Source organism: Xyrauchen texanus, chromosome 18 (genome assembly GCF_025860055.1).
Source record: "Xyrauchen texanus isolate HMW12.3.18 chromosome 18, RBS_HiC_50CHRs, whole genome shotgun sequence".
NCBI classification, from domain to species: Eukaryota; Metazoa; Chordata; class Actinopteri; order Cypriniformes; family Catostomidae; genus Xyrauchen; species Xyrauchen texanus.
Window position 1 is genome coordinate 28,742,900 of NC_068293.1, and position 18,133 is coordinate 28,761,032.

The following is an 18,133-nucleotide window of genomic DNA, read 5'->3' on the forward strand; positions in this document are numbered from 1 at the left end:
TTTGATGAGGGGAAAATCACAAGAGGAAAAGACAGAGAAAATGAGAGAAAAGAAAATGTATCGAAGGGAAGGGTCACACACTGCAGAAGTGGAAATCTCTGTAGTAATGAGATCTGTCACAAAATGGTAGTACAACAATGAATGCTATTTAAGAAATGCAATAGCTATAAGAAATAATGTCAATGTACTAAATGCATCAACTGCAATATTACATTTAAATTAAAGTAATGTAGTATATGCATGCTCGCTCAAAAGTTGGCAGGTGCAGAACAGGTCATTTTTCAAATTCACTCTTTTATTTTCTGTCTTTTCTAAATGCACCAGAACCTGCTCATTAATTTAGTTAAATGAGGTGAGAAAGTTGTTTTTGGGATGGATGGGGGATGGGAGCTCTTGAAAGCATTTCCTGTGATTTTGTTAATGTGCAGACCAGGTCCACCAACCCTGACTGCAAGCAACTACTGGGTCAATGACCACAATCTTGCTCTAAGTCTATGCTCTACTCCATTTGCTTTGGGCCTCAAGGGTCTAATGTTTTGTGACAATGCCAGTTATGCTCAAATCACTGAAGTTCTAACAGTATGTGTGGGTAGACTTTGTGCAATGGCTGATCTTATGCACAAACCTAATGACAAATGTATTTATTTAAAACTACTAAGACTCCCTAAAATAGCAGATTTAAGTTGTATCTCTGGCTTAGATATCAATATCATCTTTGTATTGGAAATCCGTGCAAGATACTGTACCTTCCCAGGCATTTGTCTGTTAAAAGCACATATCTGAATTGTTGCTTAACCCAACCAGTGACCCTGCCACATACAATCTCTCTCCTTCTACCCAGATTTACCAGCGCACAGTTCCCCTTGGAGGCAGACGATACAGGGTGTGTCAAAAAGGGCCACTACAACCAAAACGCAAACCTGTTATTCACAAATCCGAAGGCTCTCTCCATGGCTGCTTACTCATCTGTTAAAAACAGAGTGATCTGGAAAGTTTGTATGCAAGGCCTTTTGACAGAGCCCTGCTGCTCTGTCAGTGCAGCACATGCTCTAGGCACTAGCATCCCCTATTGCCTTCCAGGTCATTGAGTAGCCACAGAGGGGGGTCTGCCCCAAGCTCCATGACAAGCCTCTGATTCGCAGCTGGATCCGTAACAAGGTATCATAGTAAATGAGTCGGTAAAACATCACTGAACTGAGGAGCGTGACAAATTGCCATGATATCATTTGTAATACTTAATGTGAGTTGTGTGTGAAGGTGATCCAGTACTGATGGAATCTCTCCCTCTCTCTTCCCGTTTACTCATCCACTGCTGACACCACAAAAGTGAGATTTCTGCTAATTCAAGAAGGAAACGAATAAACAGTCTTGGATTTGCATGTTTAAAGTGTTGTGACCATGACATGGGTTGTTTGTGACATATTGCCCTCTTTTAAATAAGGGTTAGGCTCTTCATTTTAAATGAACAATGATAATGTCACAAATTGAGTTGGTCTTCACAACTGGGATAACAATACACTTTTGACAGTTTTCTGGAAAATGGAACCCTGAATTCATAAATGTAAATCATCATCATTATCAAATCACAAAAGTTAATTAATTTTATTTATTTTATTTTCATTATACATTTAATTATTTATTTGATGATTACATTTATATGTATCTAAAATTGTTGGGCTTTGATTTTATATTTGTAATACTGTTATATAAAGCAAATACATTCTAATCCCTTAATATCAAATATCTGTGCAAATGTTTATTCTTTCTTTATCTGTTTTAAACCCATATACATCTCATTTATTGAACTTAATAAAACACATAAAAATCAGATTGATTTGATATGCAGTATTATTTCACAAATAGGAATAATGTTTACATGAAATTGCATGTGTGTCTGAGAAAGTTATCACAAACAAACAAACAAACCAAACAAAACAAAACAAACAAGCTTCCTGAAAATCACAATGATATCTTGGGTCTAAATGTCATGGTTTCCTACCAAATCCAGTGACATTTCTGTGATGGGATGTTTGATATGTGTTTTTCCTTAATTGATTTTGGTATGTTGACCTTGTCTATTAGAAATCTGAATTTGAAATAAAGAACATTTACTTTCTTGAAATGCCAGGGTTAGGTTATGAATTTCCATCCAAATATTTTGTCCTCCATGTATTATTCTTTAATCTCCAGCTTCAGAGTTGGCACTATTTCAATATTTTCAAAGAATCCAGGCATCCAAGACACCAAACCCTGCTGATGCATTGTCCATTTTTACATTTGTTTATGCATTCATTACTGTATATGTTTTCATCAAAACATAATATTCACTTTCTATAAAAGGAAATTATACACTTTCCTTGTTTTAGATTGCCATCACATAATGCTGATGATGTAGGCTATCACATTCTGTAAACAATCGAAACCTGAGCGACTTTCGTCAGATGGCAAAGGCCCCCTTTTTGGGACAACCGAACTCTGACTTATTTTGGGGGCTCAGTGGTTCCTATGGGAGACCAGAATAGAAGTCATGGATCTTGCTCTGATCCAAAGGAAGTGTGCCAAATGCTATGAAAACTAAATTAGCAGACAACAATTGAGGTTGATGAAAGGCGTTAAGCAAGAAAAAGGGTTTCCAAAGTAACCCATGAATGGAATTTCAGACTATATGCAATATGATGAAATTAGTTTTTATTCTACACTGTTGAGTTATGGTATTGTTGTTACAGCCATAGTTTAAGTTATTTGATGTGCTATTGTTCATGTGTACAATTAATGGATGCATTGAATTAATGTTCTGTCTTGGATATGCGATTTGTTCCAGATCTTGAAGCTATGAGAGATTTTTCTAACAACCATTAAAGCAGACAATGTACATAATAAGGCTATTATAGGAAATAATCACTGATATAGCAATATCATTGATGGTGAAAAGCAGGTATGTTTGCACCAAGTGGAAATATATATGCATTAATTTTTGCCAGCTAGTGGAAATACAAACACTGATTAGACATGAACAGCATAGACCTTAATGATGAATGATGTATTGGTTTTGATTGCCAACATGCAACATTTTTACATAGCCTTTACATAGTCTGACAGAGATTGCTCACATATACTCTAATTGTTGAAAATAACTATACTGAGTTATATGTATTTAATTGTATTTATTTATATTTTCTTTTTTTTATATTTTTTATGCAGTTTTCTTTTGGCTCTTATAGAGTTCTTCTGCTTTAAGCAATGCTGTGTACAACCACTACATAGTCAGAGAAATGGTTTTTGAAACTTGACATTTCCTCAGAGCCCCCTGCTGACTTTATCATGGCAAATATTGCGTGTCATTTGTTTGCCACGCATGGACCTGGCTGATGGTAGTAGTAGTAATTCACCACCGCTGTGCGTCAACTCCTGGAGCGCAATCCTGTGATGGTGTCCTGCGCGTCAGCACATAGACATGACAACCAGGATCATCACCAAACTGAGGATATGTTCAAAATGGAATAGGCTACTACTGTAGCCTATAATGCACAGTAAACACACTGCCTACTATTTTATTATTATTATTATTTTCTTTTTTTATGTATGTGAAATAGTACGCATTTCGCAACTAATAATGTTTAAAACAATATGCCATGTATGCTATGGCAGGGTGGACGATATAAGGAAAAAATGATATTGCAATATTCTTGACATGTTTGGTTGATAAAGATATATATGTCATAAGCATTTTTATTGAAAGTGTATCATAAAACGTATCAAAAAATATTGAAAGTAATCGTAGGCCTGTCATGTCTATTGCAGTAAAACAACTTTTTCAATCAATAAAAGACTATTTTTTGTTACAATTAGAAGTCTATTTTATCTACCAGCATTGTTTTTCAACACCATGAAGCGAACCCCTCCATGAGGTATTTGTTTAAGATTTAGCCGTTTGATACTGGACACCTTTGGTGACTGTATACTAGATATTAATTCACGGTTGGCAAGGTTATTTTATAATTTGTGAAGTAACCAAAGTAATCTGACAAAAAGATTTTAATACATGGACAGATAATTCCAAAATGTCCATCGTGATAGAGCGCTCTCATCCATGACCGTGAGACAATGGCCCCTTTTAATGCAAAAAAATTATGTAGAAGTAACTAATGACGGATAAAATAACATTAGTCTATTAAAAGTATTACAATTTTACTGTACAAAATCAAAAAATGACCAAAATATGTCATTAGAGAATTAGAAATCATGCTAAGTTGAAATACTGGCTTCTTCGATAACAATGCTACGTATATTCTACTTTGAAGTTTCCATTCCAGGCCGGAATTTCTGTTTATGTTTTGGCCTGTGTGATCCCGCCCACTGCCCACTCATCAATAGTATTTCGACACCTCCGGGTTGCCAGATTTGAACAAGTTTGCGGGCAAACAACACTGCGTGCTGCAGCCATGGAAGGCAGCAAACGAACTGGATCAGAGTGAGATAACAGATTCCACCTGACCTAAACAGACACGCCATCCGTCTAAAAACGACCATGACCAGAGTGTAATAAAACAAGGATAAATATTGAAGATTCCTTTGGAAGAGGGAGACCGCATAAAGCCCAGAATTACTTTAAAACGGATGATTTGGCTAATTTGCATGTCAACATTCTGGCAACCCGCTTGAAATTTGAGTTTGGGCTGACAACTATCCAATATTTTGAATTTGGACTACAGTACACATTTCAAACGCTTGTTGTCAATCTAAAATATAGCACTTTTAAAACAACACTTTGACACATTTCTACCGGTATACCGATTTAACCGGTATATCGCCCACTCCTACAACAAAGTTGTAGTCACCTATCCGTATTATATGGTTTAATTTATTTAGTGAAATAAAAAAAAGGCATTTTAATCAAATAGTGTGTAAAATGTATAACTTGAGAGTCAGATCAAATAATAAATTACAACGATGATTTAAGATATCGAGGTTTGTTTTACTTCCGGTTGTGGCATAGGAGGGTACATTGTTCATGTACTGCAGTCATCTGTATATGCATACAGTTCCATTCGAATAGCCTACTGGGCACTGTACAGATAGTTTATACTGCAGAAATAGTAAGACTATACGTTTACACGACAATGATGTACTAAAAACGGAAACGTTCTTCCTTTGCATTTTTTTAAATTTTCGCATACAGACGACAACATTGTCAAAATGATCGCGTTCACATGGATACAAGAAAATGACTAAATATGCTGTATTATGAATGCCAGACCAGTAGTTCGCGATATTACTTTGTAAAGAAACACTACGCACATACAGGTCCTTCTCAAAAAATTAGCATATTGTGATAAAGTTCATTATTTTCCATAATGAAATGATAAAAATTAAACTTTCATATATTTTAGATTCATTGCACACCAACTGAAATATTTCAGGTCTTTTATTGTTTTAATACTGATGATTTTGGCATACAGCTCATGTAAACCCAAAATTCCTATCTCAAAAAATTAGCATATCATGAAAAGGGTCTCCAAACGAGCTATTAACCTAATCATCTGAATCAACTAATTAACTCTAAACACCTGCAAAAGATTCCTGAGGCTTTTAAAAACTCCCAGCCTGTTTCATTACTCAAAACCGCAATCATGGGTAAGACTGCCGACCTGACTGCTGTCCAGAAGGCCATCATTGACACCCTCAAGCAAGAGGGTAAGACACAGAAAGAAATTTCTGAACAAATAGGCTGTTCCCAGAGTGCTGTATCAAGGCACCTCAGTGTGAAGTCTGTGGGAAGGAAAAAGTGTGGCAAAAAATGCTGCACAATGAGAAGAGGTGACCGGACCCTGAGGAAGATTGTGGAGAAGGACCGATTCCAGACCTTGGGGACCTCGAGGAAGCAGTGGACTGAGTCTGGAGTAGAAACATCCAGAGCCACTGTGCACAGGCACCAGAAATAGCGGCAGAAGCGCCTGACCTGGGCTACAGAGAAGCAGCACTGGACTGTTGCTCAGTGGTCCAAAGTACTTTTTTCGGATGAAAGCAAATTTTGCATGTCATTCGGAAATCAAGGTGCCACAGTCTGGAGGAAGACTGGGGAGAAGGAAATGCCAAAATGCCTGAAGTCCAGTGTCAAGTACCCACAGTCAGTGATGGTCTGGGGTGCCATGTCAGCTGCTGGTGTTGGTCCACTGTGTTTTATCAAGGGCAGGTTCAATGCAGCTAGCTATCAGGAGATTTTGGAGCACTTCATGCTTCCATCTGCTGAAAAGCTTTATGGAGATGAAGATTTCATTTTTCAGCACGACCTGGCACCTGCTCACAGTGCCAAAACCACTGGTAAATGGTTTACTGACCATGGTATTACTGTGCTCAATTGGCCTGCCAACTCTCCTGACCTGAACCCCATAGAGAATCTGTGGGATATTGTGAAGAGAAAGTTGAGAGACGCAAGACCCAACACTCTGGATGAGTTTAAGGCCGCTATCGAAGCATCCTGGGCCTCCATAACACCTCAGCAGTGCCACAGGCTGATTGCCTCCATGCCACGCCGCATTGAAGCAGTCATTTCTGCAAAAGGATTCCCGACCAAGTATTGAGTGCATAACTGAACATAATTATTTGAAGGTTGACTTTTTTTGTATTAAAAACACTTCTTTTATTGGTCGGATAAAATATGCTAATTTTTTGAGATAGGAATTTTGGGTTTACATGAGCTGTATGCCAAAATCATCAGTATTAAAACAATAAAAGACCTGAAATATTTCAGTTGGTGTGCAATGAATCTAAAATATATGAAAGTTTAATTTGTATCATTACATTATGGAAAATAATGAACTTTATCACAATATGCTAATTTTTTGAGAAGGACCTGTAAGCACTTTAAACCCCGTTTTCAGGCCCCAAAACGCCGTTGTTGAAAAAGTTGTTGTGTAAACGGCCCCTAATATAGTAATTATAAACATGTTAATTTTGTTTGAATAAAATGAAAACACATTCATGATAATCAAGCCGTTGTATGGGGAAAATAAATCAGTTGGGTGACTATTTGGCTGCCATATAAATGTAAAACGAAATAAGAAATAGGGAAGAAAAAAAAAGAAATATGTTTAAACATATTAATGAAGAGTTTTATTTAGAAAGTGCGCTTTACTATTTCTAAGTCAAGAACAAATATGTGGTCTGGGACTTTAAATCAGAAAGCTGCGGTTCTCTAGAGGCGCCTGCTTTTCTGTTTGGCCAATCAAAAGTCTTAACTTTACACACTGAGATGCCGACAGCCAATAGGAATGTCTTCTGTTGAGAGCTGAAAACATGGCGCTGCGCATCGGTTCTGTTGGCAGAAGAGAAACAATGCTGTAAGTTTGAACTGACTCTGTTGTCCTTTCTTCATATCATATATTGTACATACGTGAAACTGATCGGTTTTATGCATGAGTTATGAAAGAACATCATTTATGAGTAAGCAGGGAGAATTAAGGGAGAATAAGACAAAAACACTGAGCTTGACAGTGACATTCAAGTTTGTCTTCATCGCTCTCCTGTCTTTCAAAACGCTTGCAAAACTTGAACATGGTAGCTTATGCTCCACTATGTGTCTTGTGTAGTTATGTTAGAAATATCAAAGGGGTTATGATGAGAAAGCAAAAGTTTGATGTCAAAAACCATTTCTCAGACATGGTCGAACGAGAGTGGCACATATTTAAAGAAATAAACGATGCAAACTAATATCTAAATACCATCATATTTATGGTATGAATTACATTAGTTAAAAAATATGTAAGCTAATGAATAAATAAGCACTAAATTATTTATTCTATTATACTCTGCTCTATTTACAGAATGCTTGGGCTTTCTTGGAATTTAGAAAATTGTCCCAAATGAAGCACTAGACACTGTGCACTTACACTATGCACTATGGATGTAGAATCCTCCCAAATGGAACATTTACCCTGTGTCCGAAACCGTGTACTGTATTTGATGAAGGATGCAATTTGCGACTGGTAAAACGATACGATCTTTAGCTATGCATGCGAGTAGTATGAATAGATTTCGGACATACGTCATCTGGGGACATGGATATTGACTCTTGACACGAATATATGATGTAATAACAAAAGCAGCAGAAAAAATAATCTCTGGTCTTGTTAATCAAGCACCATTTAAGCACAACTTTCTTACAGTTGAAACAGAGCTGTCCAACTTGCGATTCTCCATTGTTCTTTTAAATTCAGTGTTTTGAACGTGATGTCACCTCAGCTCTCGAGTGATTATGGATCCTAATGTGTCCAGTCAATGCACAGAAACCCGCCAAAAGTCCGGGTTTTCCTTGCTTACTGCTTAATGAGTAAGGAGTATTCGGACATACTACTTTATTGCAGTGGCGGGCCGTGCATTAATTGTCTAGGCCTTCGGTGTGATCCATGCCATTAAGAAAACACAGTTTCACAATGAATAAGACAACCTATGCCTTTGGGCATCATACATTATGTCACAGCTAACTAATAATACCATCTGACATTTTAAAAACACGTCCACGCACGAAAGCCAGAACTTGAAACGACACATAATGCTTAAGCAAGCATAATTTTATCTGCAGCATGACTGTTTTGTGAAATGAACGTCTCCCTAACAGACATCCAAAAATCATAATTTTTCATATGACTCTACCAAGGAGGTGTATAATATCTGAAAAAAAAACAATCTAATAATATTTGCGATTTAAATGTTGCTTGCAATAAAAAAAAATTGTCAGGGTACACGGTTATGCTCCATTCCATTCAAGTTGGATGTGGGAATGTAGTTGGACATTCTACTTGATGTCTCTGACCATAAATGCATTCCATTCCCTGATATTCGGAAGAGGATGTTTAAGGAAAAAAAACGGGAATGCTCCCATTAGTTTAGCAGGGGTTTTGACTCTCATTAGAGATGTCTCGTGGCAACCAAACTGATAAACATTGCTGCAACGCTAGCATTTGTGCTTCAGGTGTACAATTATCAAAAGAGATTGTAATTTACCATGTTTTATACACCTGTTTCTGCAGGCATTCGTTAAACAATCTTTAATATCATGTAATGTGGAAACAAACTCATTTATCGATATTACTTAGTATATCTACCTGAGTGTCGACATGTTTGTGTGACATCATGCCCCTGCATCTTGGCATGATGTCACACAAGTTGAGAATTTCTGCGCAAGCCTAAAAGTTGTAATTCTGACTTCAAGATGTAGGAAGTTGTCAAATCCAACTTTCCGAGTTGGAATGGAACGCAGCACTACTTTTCAAAACTGACACTGAGTGCTCCAGCAGGCTAATTTTCACTTAGAAAACTCCTGATGTTGCTATAACAAGGCAAAAAGCACTTACCAATTTGCTTGAAGTGAAAATCAGTCCTCCTTTCCTGATTAATAAATTAAGCAATCCATAAGGATCTCTTTCTCAATGGTGATAAGAGGCAGTGATGACAGTAGACTCCTCAGCCAGACCTCGCACTCTTCACTTTCAAATTATGTTACTTAAAGCGTGATTGCGCCACACAAGGCCAGCTAGAAGGCCTCGACTGGGACATATCCTAATGAACACACCCACCAAGAACAAATAAATCAGTCTGATTGGCTGATGAATCTGACAATTAGGGATGCACTGATACCACTTCTCTTCTGATTCTGATAACGTAAATCTCAGTACAGACCGATCCCGATCTGATACCAGTGTTGTTTTTTGCATAATCAGTATAGATTACAGATTATAAAGATTATATATTTACATTATTGTGTGGAACTAATTGGGTGGGTGTACTCTTTAACATGTAAAGAAACACAAACCTCTAACCACACATTATTTCAATATAAATGTATATCTTATTAAGAAACACTTTATTATTAACTAGTATACTGGATAATGAAGCAGCAAAATTAACAGTAATTCCAGTATAGGGCTGGGTATCATTAAAAGAAATGTGATATCGATACCGATATCTTGACTTCTATACCAGTTCCTAAACAATACTTTTTAGATTACATTTTTATGAAATCCATTTTAACAAGATTACAAACATTACCTCAAAAAACGTTGGTTTTATTTTTTCAGTTTGTTGACTTTTTTTACAGACACAAAGACTCATCTCCTGAGCCTTCTGGTCTCCTCATGCCAGGGACGGCAGAGGCTATAACATTAACGTGAAGAGGCAAAAAAACAAACAAGAAAGCTAAACTGTTAATTCAGCCAACCTTATGGATAAGTACGGTTTAACAAGATAACTAGTTCAATGTGAGTTAAACTTGATCAGTTACTGTCAACCTTAAAGCATTTTTAGCATCGATTTAGCTAGCTATCTATAGCCATATATCCAAACAATATCTAACTTTACGTAGGTCCCAGTTTATAGGACTATGTCACCGCGCACAGAAATGTTAATTTAACAAGTACACAAGCGTGTACCACTACAAGTTAGCCAATTTTGTTTGTTAGTTTGTTTGCTAAATGTTAACCTACCTGTCGGAGTCCCAGTCATAGCGTCGCTGCATTCATCAGTAGTTTTGGAGGAGGACACGTGGTGGGCATGTTGAAGGAAGCTCTGTGGCAGGAGGATGCTGAAAGGATGACTGCACCGGCTCTTCACATTAATTAATCGAGACACCATGTAATTCATTTGATTAAAAATTGTAATCGATTGACAGCCCTAGATGTAAGATATCAGTTCACTTTTCATTCACACAGTTATTTTTTGGAACCCATTCATCTTAAATATTATTTTAATTTGTAAACAAATAAAAATATATTATAAACTCTCCAGTAAGTGTGTCTGTTTGTAGGCAAGTTCACAGTTGTTTAATTTGCTTCGTGAGTATACTATAGCGCTCAAATATTACGCACCACGTGAAGGCTAAAAATAGCCGCAGGTGTGTGTAAACAGAGCAATGCCTTTCAATAACGCGCTGGAGCTGCGCAAGCATTTTATATATTTACTTATTACACACAGCCCTTTGTGATTCACCGAGCTATCGCATGTCTTCAAGTGGCTTTGAATAAAATGCACGAGTCATGTGAACTACTTAAATTGTGTTTTTATGGCATGACAGTAACGGACATGACCAACACACAGTATCGGATTTGGATCAGGCTCGTCGGACCGATAAACAATTAGTCTAAAAGCTTCAGTATCTGAACCGATACCGATCCAGGTATGGGATCAGTGCATCTCCACTGACAATGTGACTTTAGTTGCCCATTCATTTGCACTATTGAGGGATTCTGAAGAAATTCTGTAGGCCTGAGGCCGTGGAGCTCAGACCCACATGCTGCTTTGGGCATGTGATATGTGAAACAGTTGTCACGCTTCGCTTGTAAGCATCAAGGAATACATTCTGACCGTTTTTCTCTATTTGTTTTTAGATTAATTAAGAGTGGAAAGCGATTAAAAATACATAGGCAAAAATGTGTTTGAGAATGAAAGGATGAAAAATATTTATTATTTGACATGTTAGGCCAGCAGAGAAGGCTTTGCTGGTCCTGAGAATTTCCACTGCTCTATTGGTATACTGTTTTTGGCATACTATATGGGGAAGTATGGATATTTGAACGCAACGTTAAAGTTTTTTTAGTTTTTGGAAGCATTTGTCATTGCTTTGTGTTGATGCTAGTTTTAGCACATTAGCCAAACTCAGTTATTCACATGTCTCAAATAATGTACATAGCGTGGCATGATGGTAAAGCTTTCAACTCACATTTGCAAGGTGCTGTATTCACTAAAGTTTTGCTATTTAACTAGTCAGTCTCCATTATTTTTCAATTGTTTTGTCAGATCATCAACACAGCCAGGAAAGTCCACCCCTTCAGTTAACATGCCTCGATGGCTGAGTTCCACACTCCATTTTGATGGTTCAAGTAGGTGACATCATCCGAGTACTCCTAGTAAATTTTTTTCGTTGCATTTTTAGTATTAACATACTACTCGCACTACTAACACCACAAAATAGTGAAAAACCGTGCCGAAGTGTACCATTTGGGATGCTTTTCACAATTTTATTTTGATAGTGTTTGTAATATTTTGCCACTAATTAATATTCTTCAAATATGAATGAATATTTAATTACATTAGAATTTTATCTTGCATTATGTAGGCTAAATAATTACAAAAAGTTTATGAAAATGCTTGTTTTTTTTCCTGTGGTGTTTCAAATAAGCAAATTAGTACTGTATTTCTGCATGGTACATCTGTGTCTAATTCCTGTTTAGAGACTTTAACGAGGGACTTCAAACAGTTTAAATGTCACTTACAAAGAAGGCATGGTTTTAAGGTCCCAGTAATCTGTCCGTATTGAGCATTGGTCATCGGAACATGGTGCCAGGTGTCTATAATTCAAAGCAGATGAATTTCCAGAGGCGCTGTACTGATGGGCCTGCTAATCTATTGTGTGAAGTGACTGTCACGCCAGGTTTTGTCATATTTGCAGTTAGTATGTGAATATGAGGTTTTGATGCCCAGGGTCATCTACGATGTGTTTATCTCTGATAATTAAACCTACAGTTCACATTTTTTTTAGCTTTTATTTTATTTTTCTTGTTTATATATGTTTGTCTGGGTAGATATTGAGGTAAAGCAGAACTAGATGAGTCATCAGTTTTCTATTTGTTTAATAACTGTGAACTCTTGTGTTTTCGTTTCATCCTTCCACAAATGCCACAATGCAAAATGAGTATGCTTGGAAGGAAGTTTGAATGTGTGACTAACTGCACGAGCTGGACCCAATTCCGAGGCCTGCGAGTGGAATGTGTGTGCATGTTTTATGGTGAGCCAAGTGCCACTGGCTTGGAAGCAGACTGGGATATGTCACAAACACCCTTATGTCAAAGATGCAACGGCATCCCAGAGGAAACATGGATTGCCGCTATGAACTCGACAAGTGATGAAAGTAGCCTAGAGCTTGTCAATTATACTTCCCGAGCCTGGACCCTATAAGTTAAAGCTTCCCCTTTGCCTGCCAAGGCTTTATAGTACTGGTTATAAACCCATGATGTGTAATGCGCAACTATAACTTTTTCAATTAAGAGCAACTGTGCAAATGCCTTTGCATACCTGGAAGCAATGGAAAGCAATTTTGGAGATTTTTTTTTTTTGCAAACGTGTGTATTTCTAGCAGACTTTACTTATTGAGGATACTGGATGATATGTGGAATTTGTTTTGTTAATGAACTTTTCTATGATCCAGTCCTGATGGTGTTGCCTATATTTTTATGTCCTATTTGTAATGATTTTTAAATTCAACTCATTTTGCTTAATGCTGTATCCAAAATATCCCACTGTGCTTTGCACCATCAAGTTAATTGTTCATATTATGAGCTTTTAATTGCTACTGGATCAAAAATACATGTGTTTGAATTTAATATCAACGGCATCTGCAGTGCATGAAAGGGATAAATTAGGGTTGTTGTTGTTTCCTGTTTTAATATTCTCTGTGTGTGTGGAAGGACTGTGACATTTCCGAACAAAGTCAACAGGAGAGGACGGATCATTTTAAATGTTCAAAGCCACCGGTCCCCCTCATCTGGTGCCTTTTAGTGTAGGTGCTGCCTTTGGCATCCCATAGAAAAATAAATGAGTGCTGAGTAAATAGTGATGTGTTGACAACTCATTTCCACATTGATTGGTGCCGGTAACAAGAGCAGAGGTGTGTGGCCTTAATCCAATTAGGGAGTAAATCCTGAGCCTAACTGTAACCAAATTCTACCAGCAAATCTGGATTACAAAATATGGACTGAATGGAGTAACAGTTTTTGGATGGAAATCTCATCTGACCCTCTGTGTTCAAAGCAAGCCTGAATTTATTTAGTGAGAAAGTAAGGCTGCTGGTATTCCCCTGATAAAGTGTGTGAGGATTTTAGTCCATGGTGAGACATGTTTGTTTGTCTCAGTTGTTCACGGAACCAAAAATCTTAACTGTGTGAAAGATCAGTTGGGTTTTCCATAAAAAAAAAAAAGCTTCCTCCTCACTCGTCTTTCAGATCAATACATCAATAAATCGGTCAATTACCTGTTGTTGACCCTCCCCCAAATTGACATTTGAAATTTGTTACAGAGCATTAACTTAACACATGTTCTGAGGGAAAACAAAGGGGAGGTAACAGGATTGGGAGCCAGCTGAGTAAACTGAATGTAGAGGGATGGCAGTTCGGAGAGTTCTTGTCCTGGAGGTAACTGAGAAGGTCCATACGGCCAACAGATGGAGATTTGTGCTCAGAGTCCCTACCGACCCAAACAAGTGCCTCTGCTCTTGCATTAAATGCTTTGATCAACGGAGGGTCTCGGCCAGAGAGCGGCTCCTCAGATAGCCCGTGGAATCGCATCTGTGTAAATATGGCCATTCAGGAATGTGTGAAAAAAGCAACAATAGAGTCTTGTTCCAGAGCCAGACCTCTGAACTCATGCGGTCCATGTATCGAGCTTGCTGCTCGTACTGAAGTTTTGGGAATTTACAGTTTTGGGAATTTACTTTGTTTTTAGACATAACAGCAATGGTATGCTTTGACTTTGTTTTGCAATACAATTATGATTAAGAATTGAAAGGGCTGTCTTTGATGAGAAACATTGTTACAGTTTGATTACAGTTTGATTTTAAATCCAGGTTTAGCTACATATTATCAAAAACAATCAGTCGTTTCTTCCAATATATATGGGAGAGTAGTGCAAGATGATCATATATTTATAAAGAACCCATCATAGATAGCAGCCTGTGTTGAGAGTAACTCATGAGAAAAGTGATAAGCAGTTTTTAATGTTTAACACATTCGACAAATTTTATGTAAAAGCCAACTTATTCAGGTCTAAAAATCAGGTCTATACTGTGTAAGACATGTTGGTAAATTGCCAATGCATAGAACCATGTACATTTTTTGGCTTAAGTTTCACAGTGATTCAAATTACCCCTTGGCATGACGCAGCTTACCACTAATGTGTGGTAAGAAGTCAAATTTCAAAGACTGTATAGATGCTTTCTTCTTATTTCAGCTGGTTTGTACATCACAAAATATAATTATGCATATTGGTTTTATTTCTCATTGACTAGATGACAAACTAAGTAAAGTGTGACACCCCATTCTCCCCTAATTCAAAAGACAAAAACGTCAATAGTAATTTTCTCTAATAAATAATAGCTATGACTGACATTAAACAGCTCTCTGAATAGTCATGATGTTTACAGAGAAACAGACTATTTATTAGCCTTATTATTTTGATTAATACACATGTTTCATTGCCTGCTTGACTGAACAGACTGATTCTTAGAAAACATTTCTCAAGAAACCACTGACTCGTTGCTTACATCAGTTAAACTGGGTGCAGTGTATGGGTTGGCTTGCATGATCTCCTGCCACAGCATCTGCCATGCTTAGTTCGTCATACTCCAGGCAAAGCTCTAAAAAGAGACTTGGACTGGCCAACCTCTGCTGGGTATGCCACGCTGTGCCAAGGTCACCCGTAATCACCATGCATTCCCTGTCGAATAGATCATGGTTAACAACTTTACAGCAGACAGCTGAAAGCAGTGTTTGGGGTTCAACTTGGATGCTCAGGTTTAGGGCAGCAGTACTCTTTCTGTCCCCATGGTGTCAGTGTTTGCAGTGTTCTCAGTTTGATAATTGCCCTTTGATCTTATACCAGGTAGGTAGCCTTGAAAGTCAATGAAAATTAAGTTGCCATTTTATTGACAAGCATACCCTTGTATTCTTCGCTTGATTTCTTTCTTTCTTTCTTTTATCCCTTCAAAGCAGTGCTTTGGTAGTATACAATATAAAGTATATATTTTATATACTTAAGGGAAAAAATTAAATAGAATTTGTGAGCTGGATTGTTCATTAATTAATGGCTCTGATTTAACATTTATTTTGAGGTTTACAAGCTCTGTCTAGACTTTTAATCAATTTACAACCACCATTTGTGTTTTTATGTATACAAAATACTTAATCTATAATTGCTCCACCTCCTAAATCACTAAAGGCTGCACATTTTATTTAGAAACAGATCTTAAGTTCTGATTTAAAGGCAAGAGCAAACAGCACATACAGTGAAATTAGTCTTTGGCAATGAAGTGTGCAATTAAATTATATCCATCCTTTTTTAATGACTGAATGAAATATTAAAAGAACATAAGCAATAAGAGGAGAGATTATAATAGGAGCAGATTTCCCATGGTGTGGCACATCATGTAAATGGGGAGTTCGGAGCCCTGAGGTTGGGCCCGGCCCCCTCTCTGTGCCTGTGAGGTTCCACCATCCCACCGACATTCCAGCGTTTCTCATTAGCTTTGGATATGAACACTTCGTGGTTCAGGCTACGCAGCAAGAGGTTTGAGCACTGCAATTGACAGTGTTTGGTGTGATAGGTGGTGCCGGAGATCCTGAATACCACCTTCTTGACTTGTATGGCTTCTATATCAGAAATGTGTCTGTCTATTTACAACCCGGGCACGCCGTATACTCTCACAGTGTTTTAAAGTGTTTTGGACTTTTAAATCACCAGTTGTAATTTTCGCATTGGTTTAAGGCTCTTTCCCCACTGCACTGGATAAAGTATTGCCGTCTGAAATAGAACAGTTGCCTTGTTGCTATAGGAGTATTTTTATGGATTTGAATAAGTGATTCAATGTTATTTTTATAGTAACTGTTAAATGTCAAATTTAGGTTATTGGGTCTCTCTTTTCATAATAGACTTTTAATGCCGTGGGTTTTTGTTGTTTGTGTAGAAAACGGCTCCTGCCTAGGGTTTTCTTCTCCCTTAGGGAGCCTTCTCTTTTTAACACCATTTTATTATATGAAATCAGCACATTTGCTATCAGATAAGTAATTTATCTTCCAATTTTTCTTATTTGTCTGTTTGTTCGTTTGTTTATTCATGAAATCCTTAGATGTGAATGATCAAGAACATATGTATAATTAATTTGGAATAGCATATACTGATTTTTATTGTGAAATTATTTTATTTCTGATTTTGGATAAAAACTGACAGGACCAGAAATATTATAACAATTTTTTCAGTTTCAATTTACAGATAATTAGTTATTTTGACAATAATGCAGTACACTTCTCTCCAATTATATTTTCTATGTTTGACTGAACCTGATATCTTTTCAGGTACTCACATGTCTTTGGGATTTAGGAGCTTATCAGTTTTCTCTGCTTTCAGCAGATATGTGTTAGGAGCATGACGTACCTGAAAACAAGTGCTAATTATGGGTATCACCCCTGCAATGATTACACCTTTACTTCCTCTTTCTCTTTTGCTACTCGTACACTTTTCTTTGTGTCTTTTAGCTTTACCTTAAGGCAAGGCAATTTAATTTTTTAAGCATATTTCATACACCGTTGTAATTTAAAGTGGTTTACAGGTAAATGATAACATTTGTTTATAAAAAAAATAATAACAAGAAAATAAGAATAAAAAGATATAATAATTTAAAACTGAGTTCGGGGCACCACTTCAGTGGAAACGCTGAACAGGTGCCCCAGGGATCTGAAGGTCGCTCACTCATCACAATGAAACGGCCACCCCATGACCTTTTAATAACCATCTTCCTGAGGTCCTAACGTGTATCACCCCGTAATCTTGAAGCGACCTCCTTAAGGCTAAATAAAGTAGATTGTTCCAATTGGGCCTTTCCCACTGGCGGTAAAGCCCATTTTAGGCACTTTTACCCAAGACAAGATCTTTTGTTGCTTTCGCCCCTAAGGAACCAGAGTTCCTTGAAGCTGTTTTAAGGGCCATTTTTAGCTCCTTCTCCGGGGCAGATACTTTTGGGCATATAACTGTGGGTCTTCGGTAGTTGCTGCATCTTCTGATTGGTCACAAACCTGCTTTGAGAAAGGAGAGGAGCTCCGTAGCCGCCGTAGTAAACAACTAGCTTCTAGCCTTATATTCAGAGGATTGTGCTAACTTTACAATTCCCTTAAAAGAAATAACATTTAAAAAAACAAAGTATCCAAAGAGAATCACTGTTCAGTGTGTGTGTGTGTGTGTGTGTGTGTGTGTGTGTGTGTGTGTGTGTGTGTGTGTGTGTGTGTGTGTGTGTGTGTGACTTCATGGGGAGACAAAATATGAGTTTTCATCACATCTGTACTTTGTGACCAGGGTGGATTATGACTATTAAGGTCTC

General features: G+C 37.4%; 1 protein-coding gene across 1 annotated transcript in view; it reads left to right on the forward strand.

The window, feature by feature from the left end:
• The first annotated feature begins 7,293 nt into the window (after positions 1-7,293).
• Positions 7,294-18,133, forward strand: part of clybl (citrate lyase beta like) — a 96,638-nt gene continuing 85,798 nt past the window's right edge. The window contains exon 1 of the mRNA XM_052149141.1: positions 7,294-7,340. Coding sequence (XP_052005101.1) covers positions 7,297-7,340 — 44 coding nt within the window. The 5' untranslated portion in view covers positions 7,294-7,296. The remainder of the gene's footprint in view (positions 7,341-18,133) is intronic.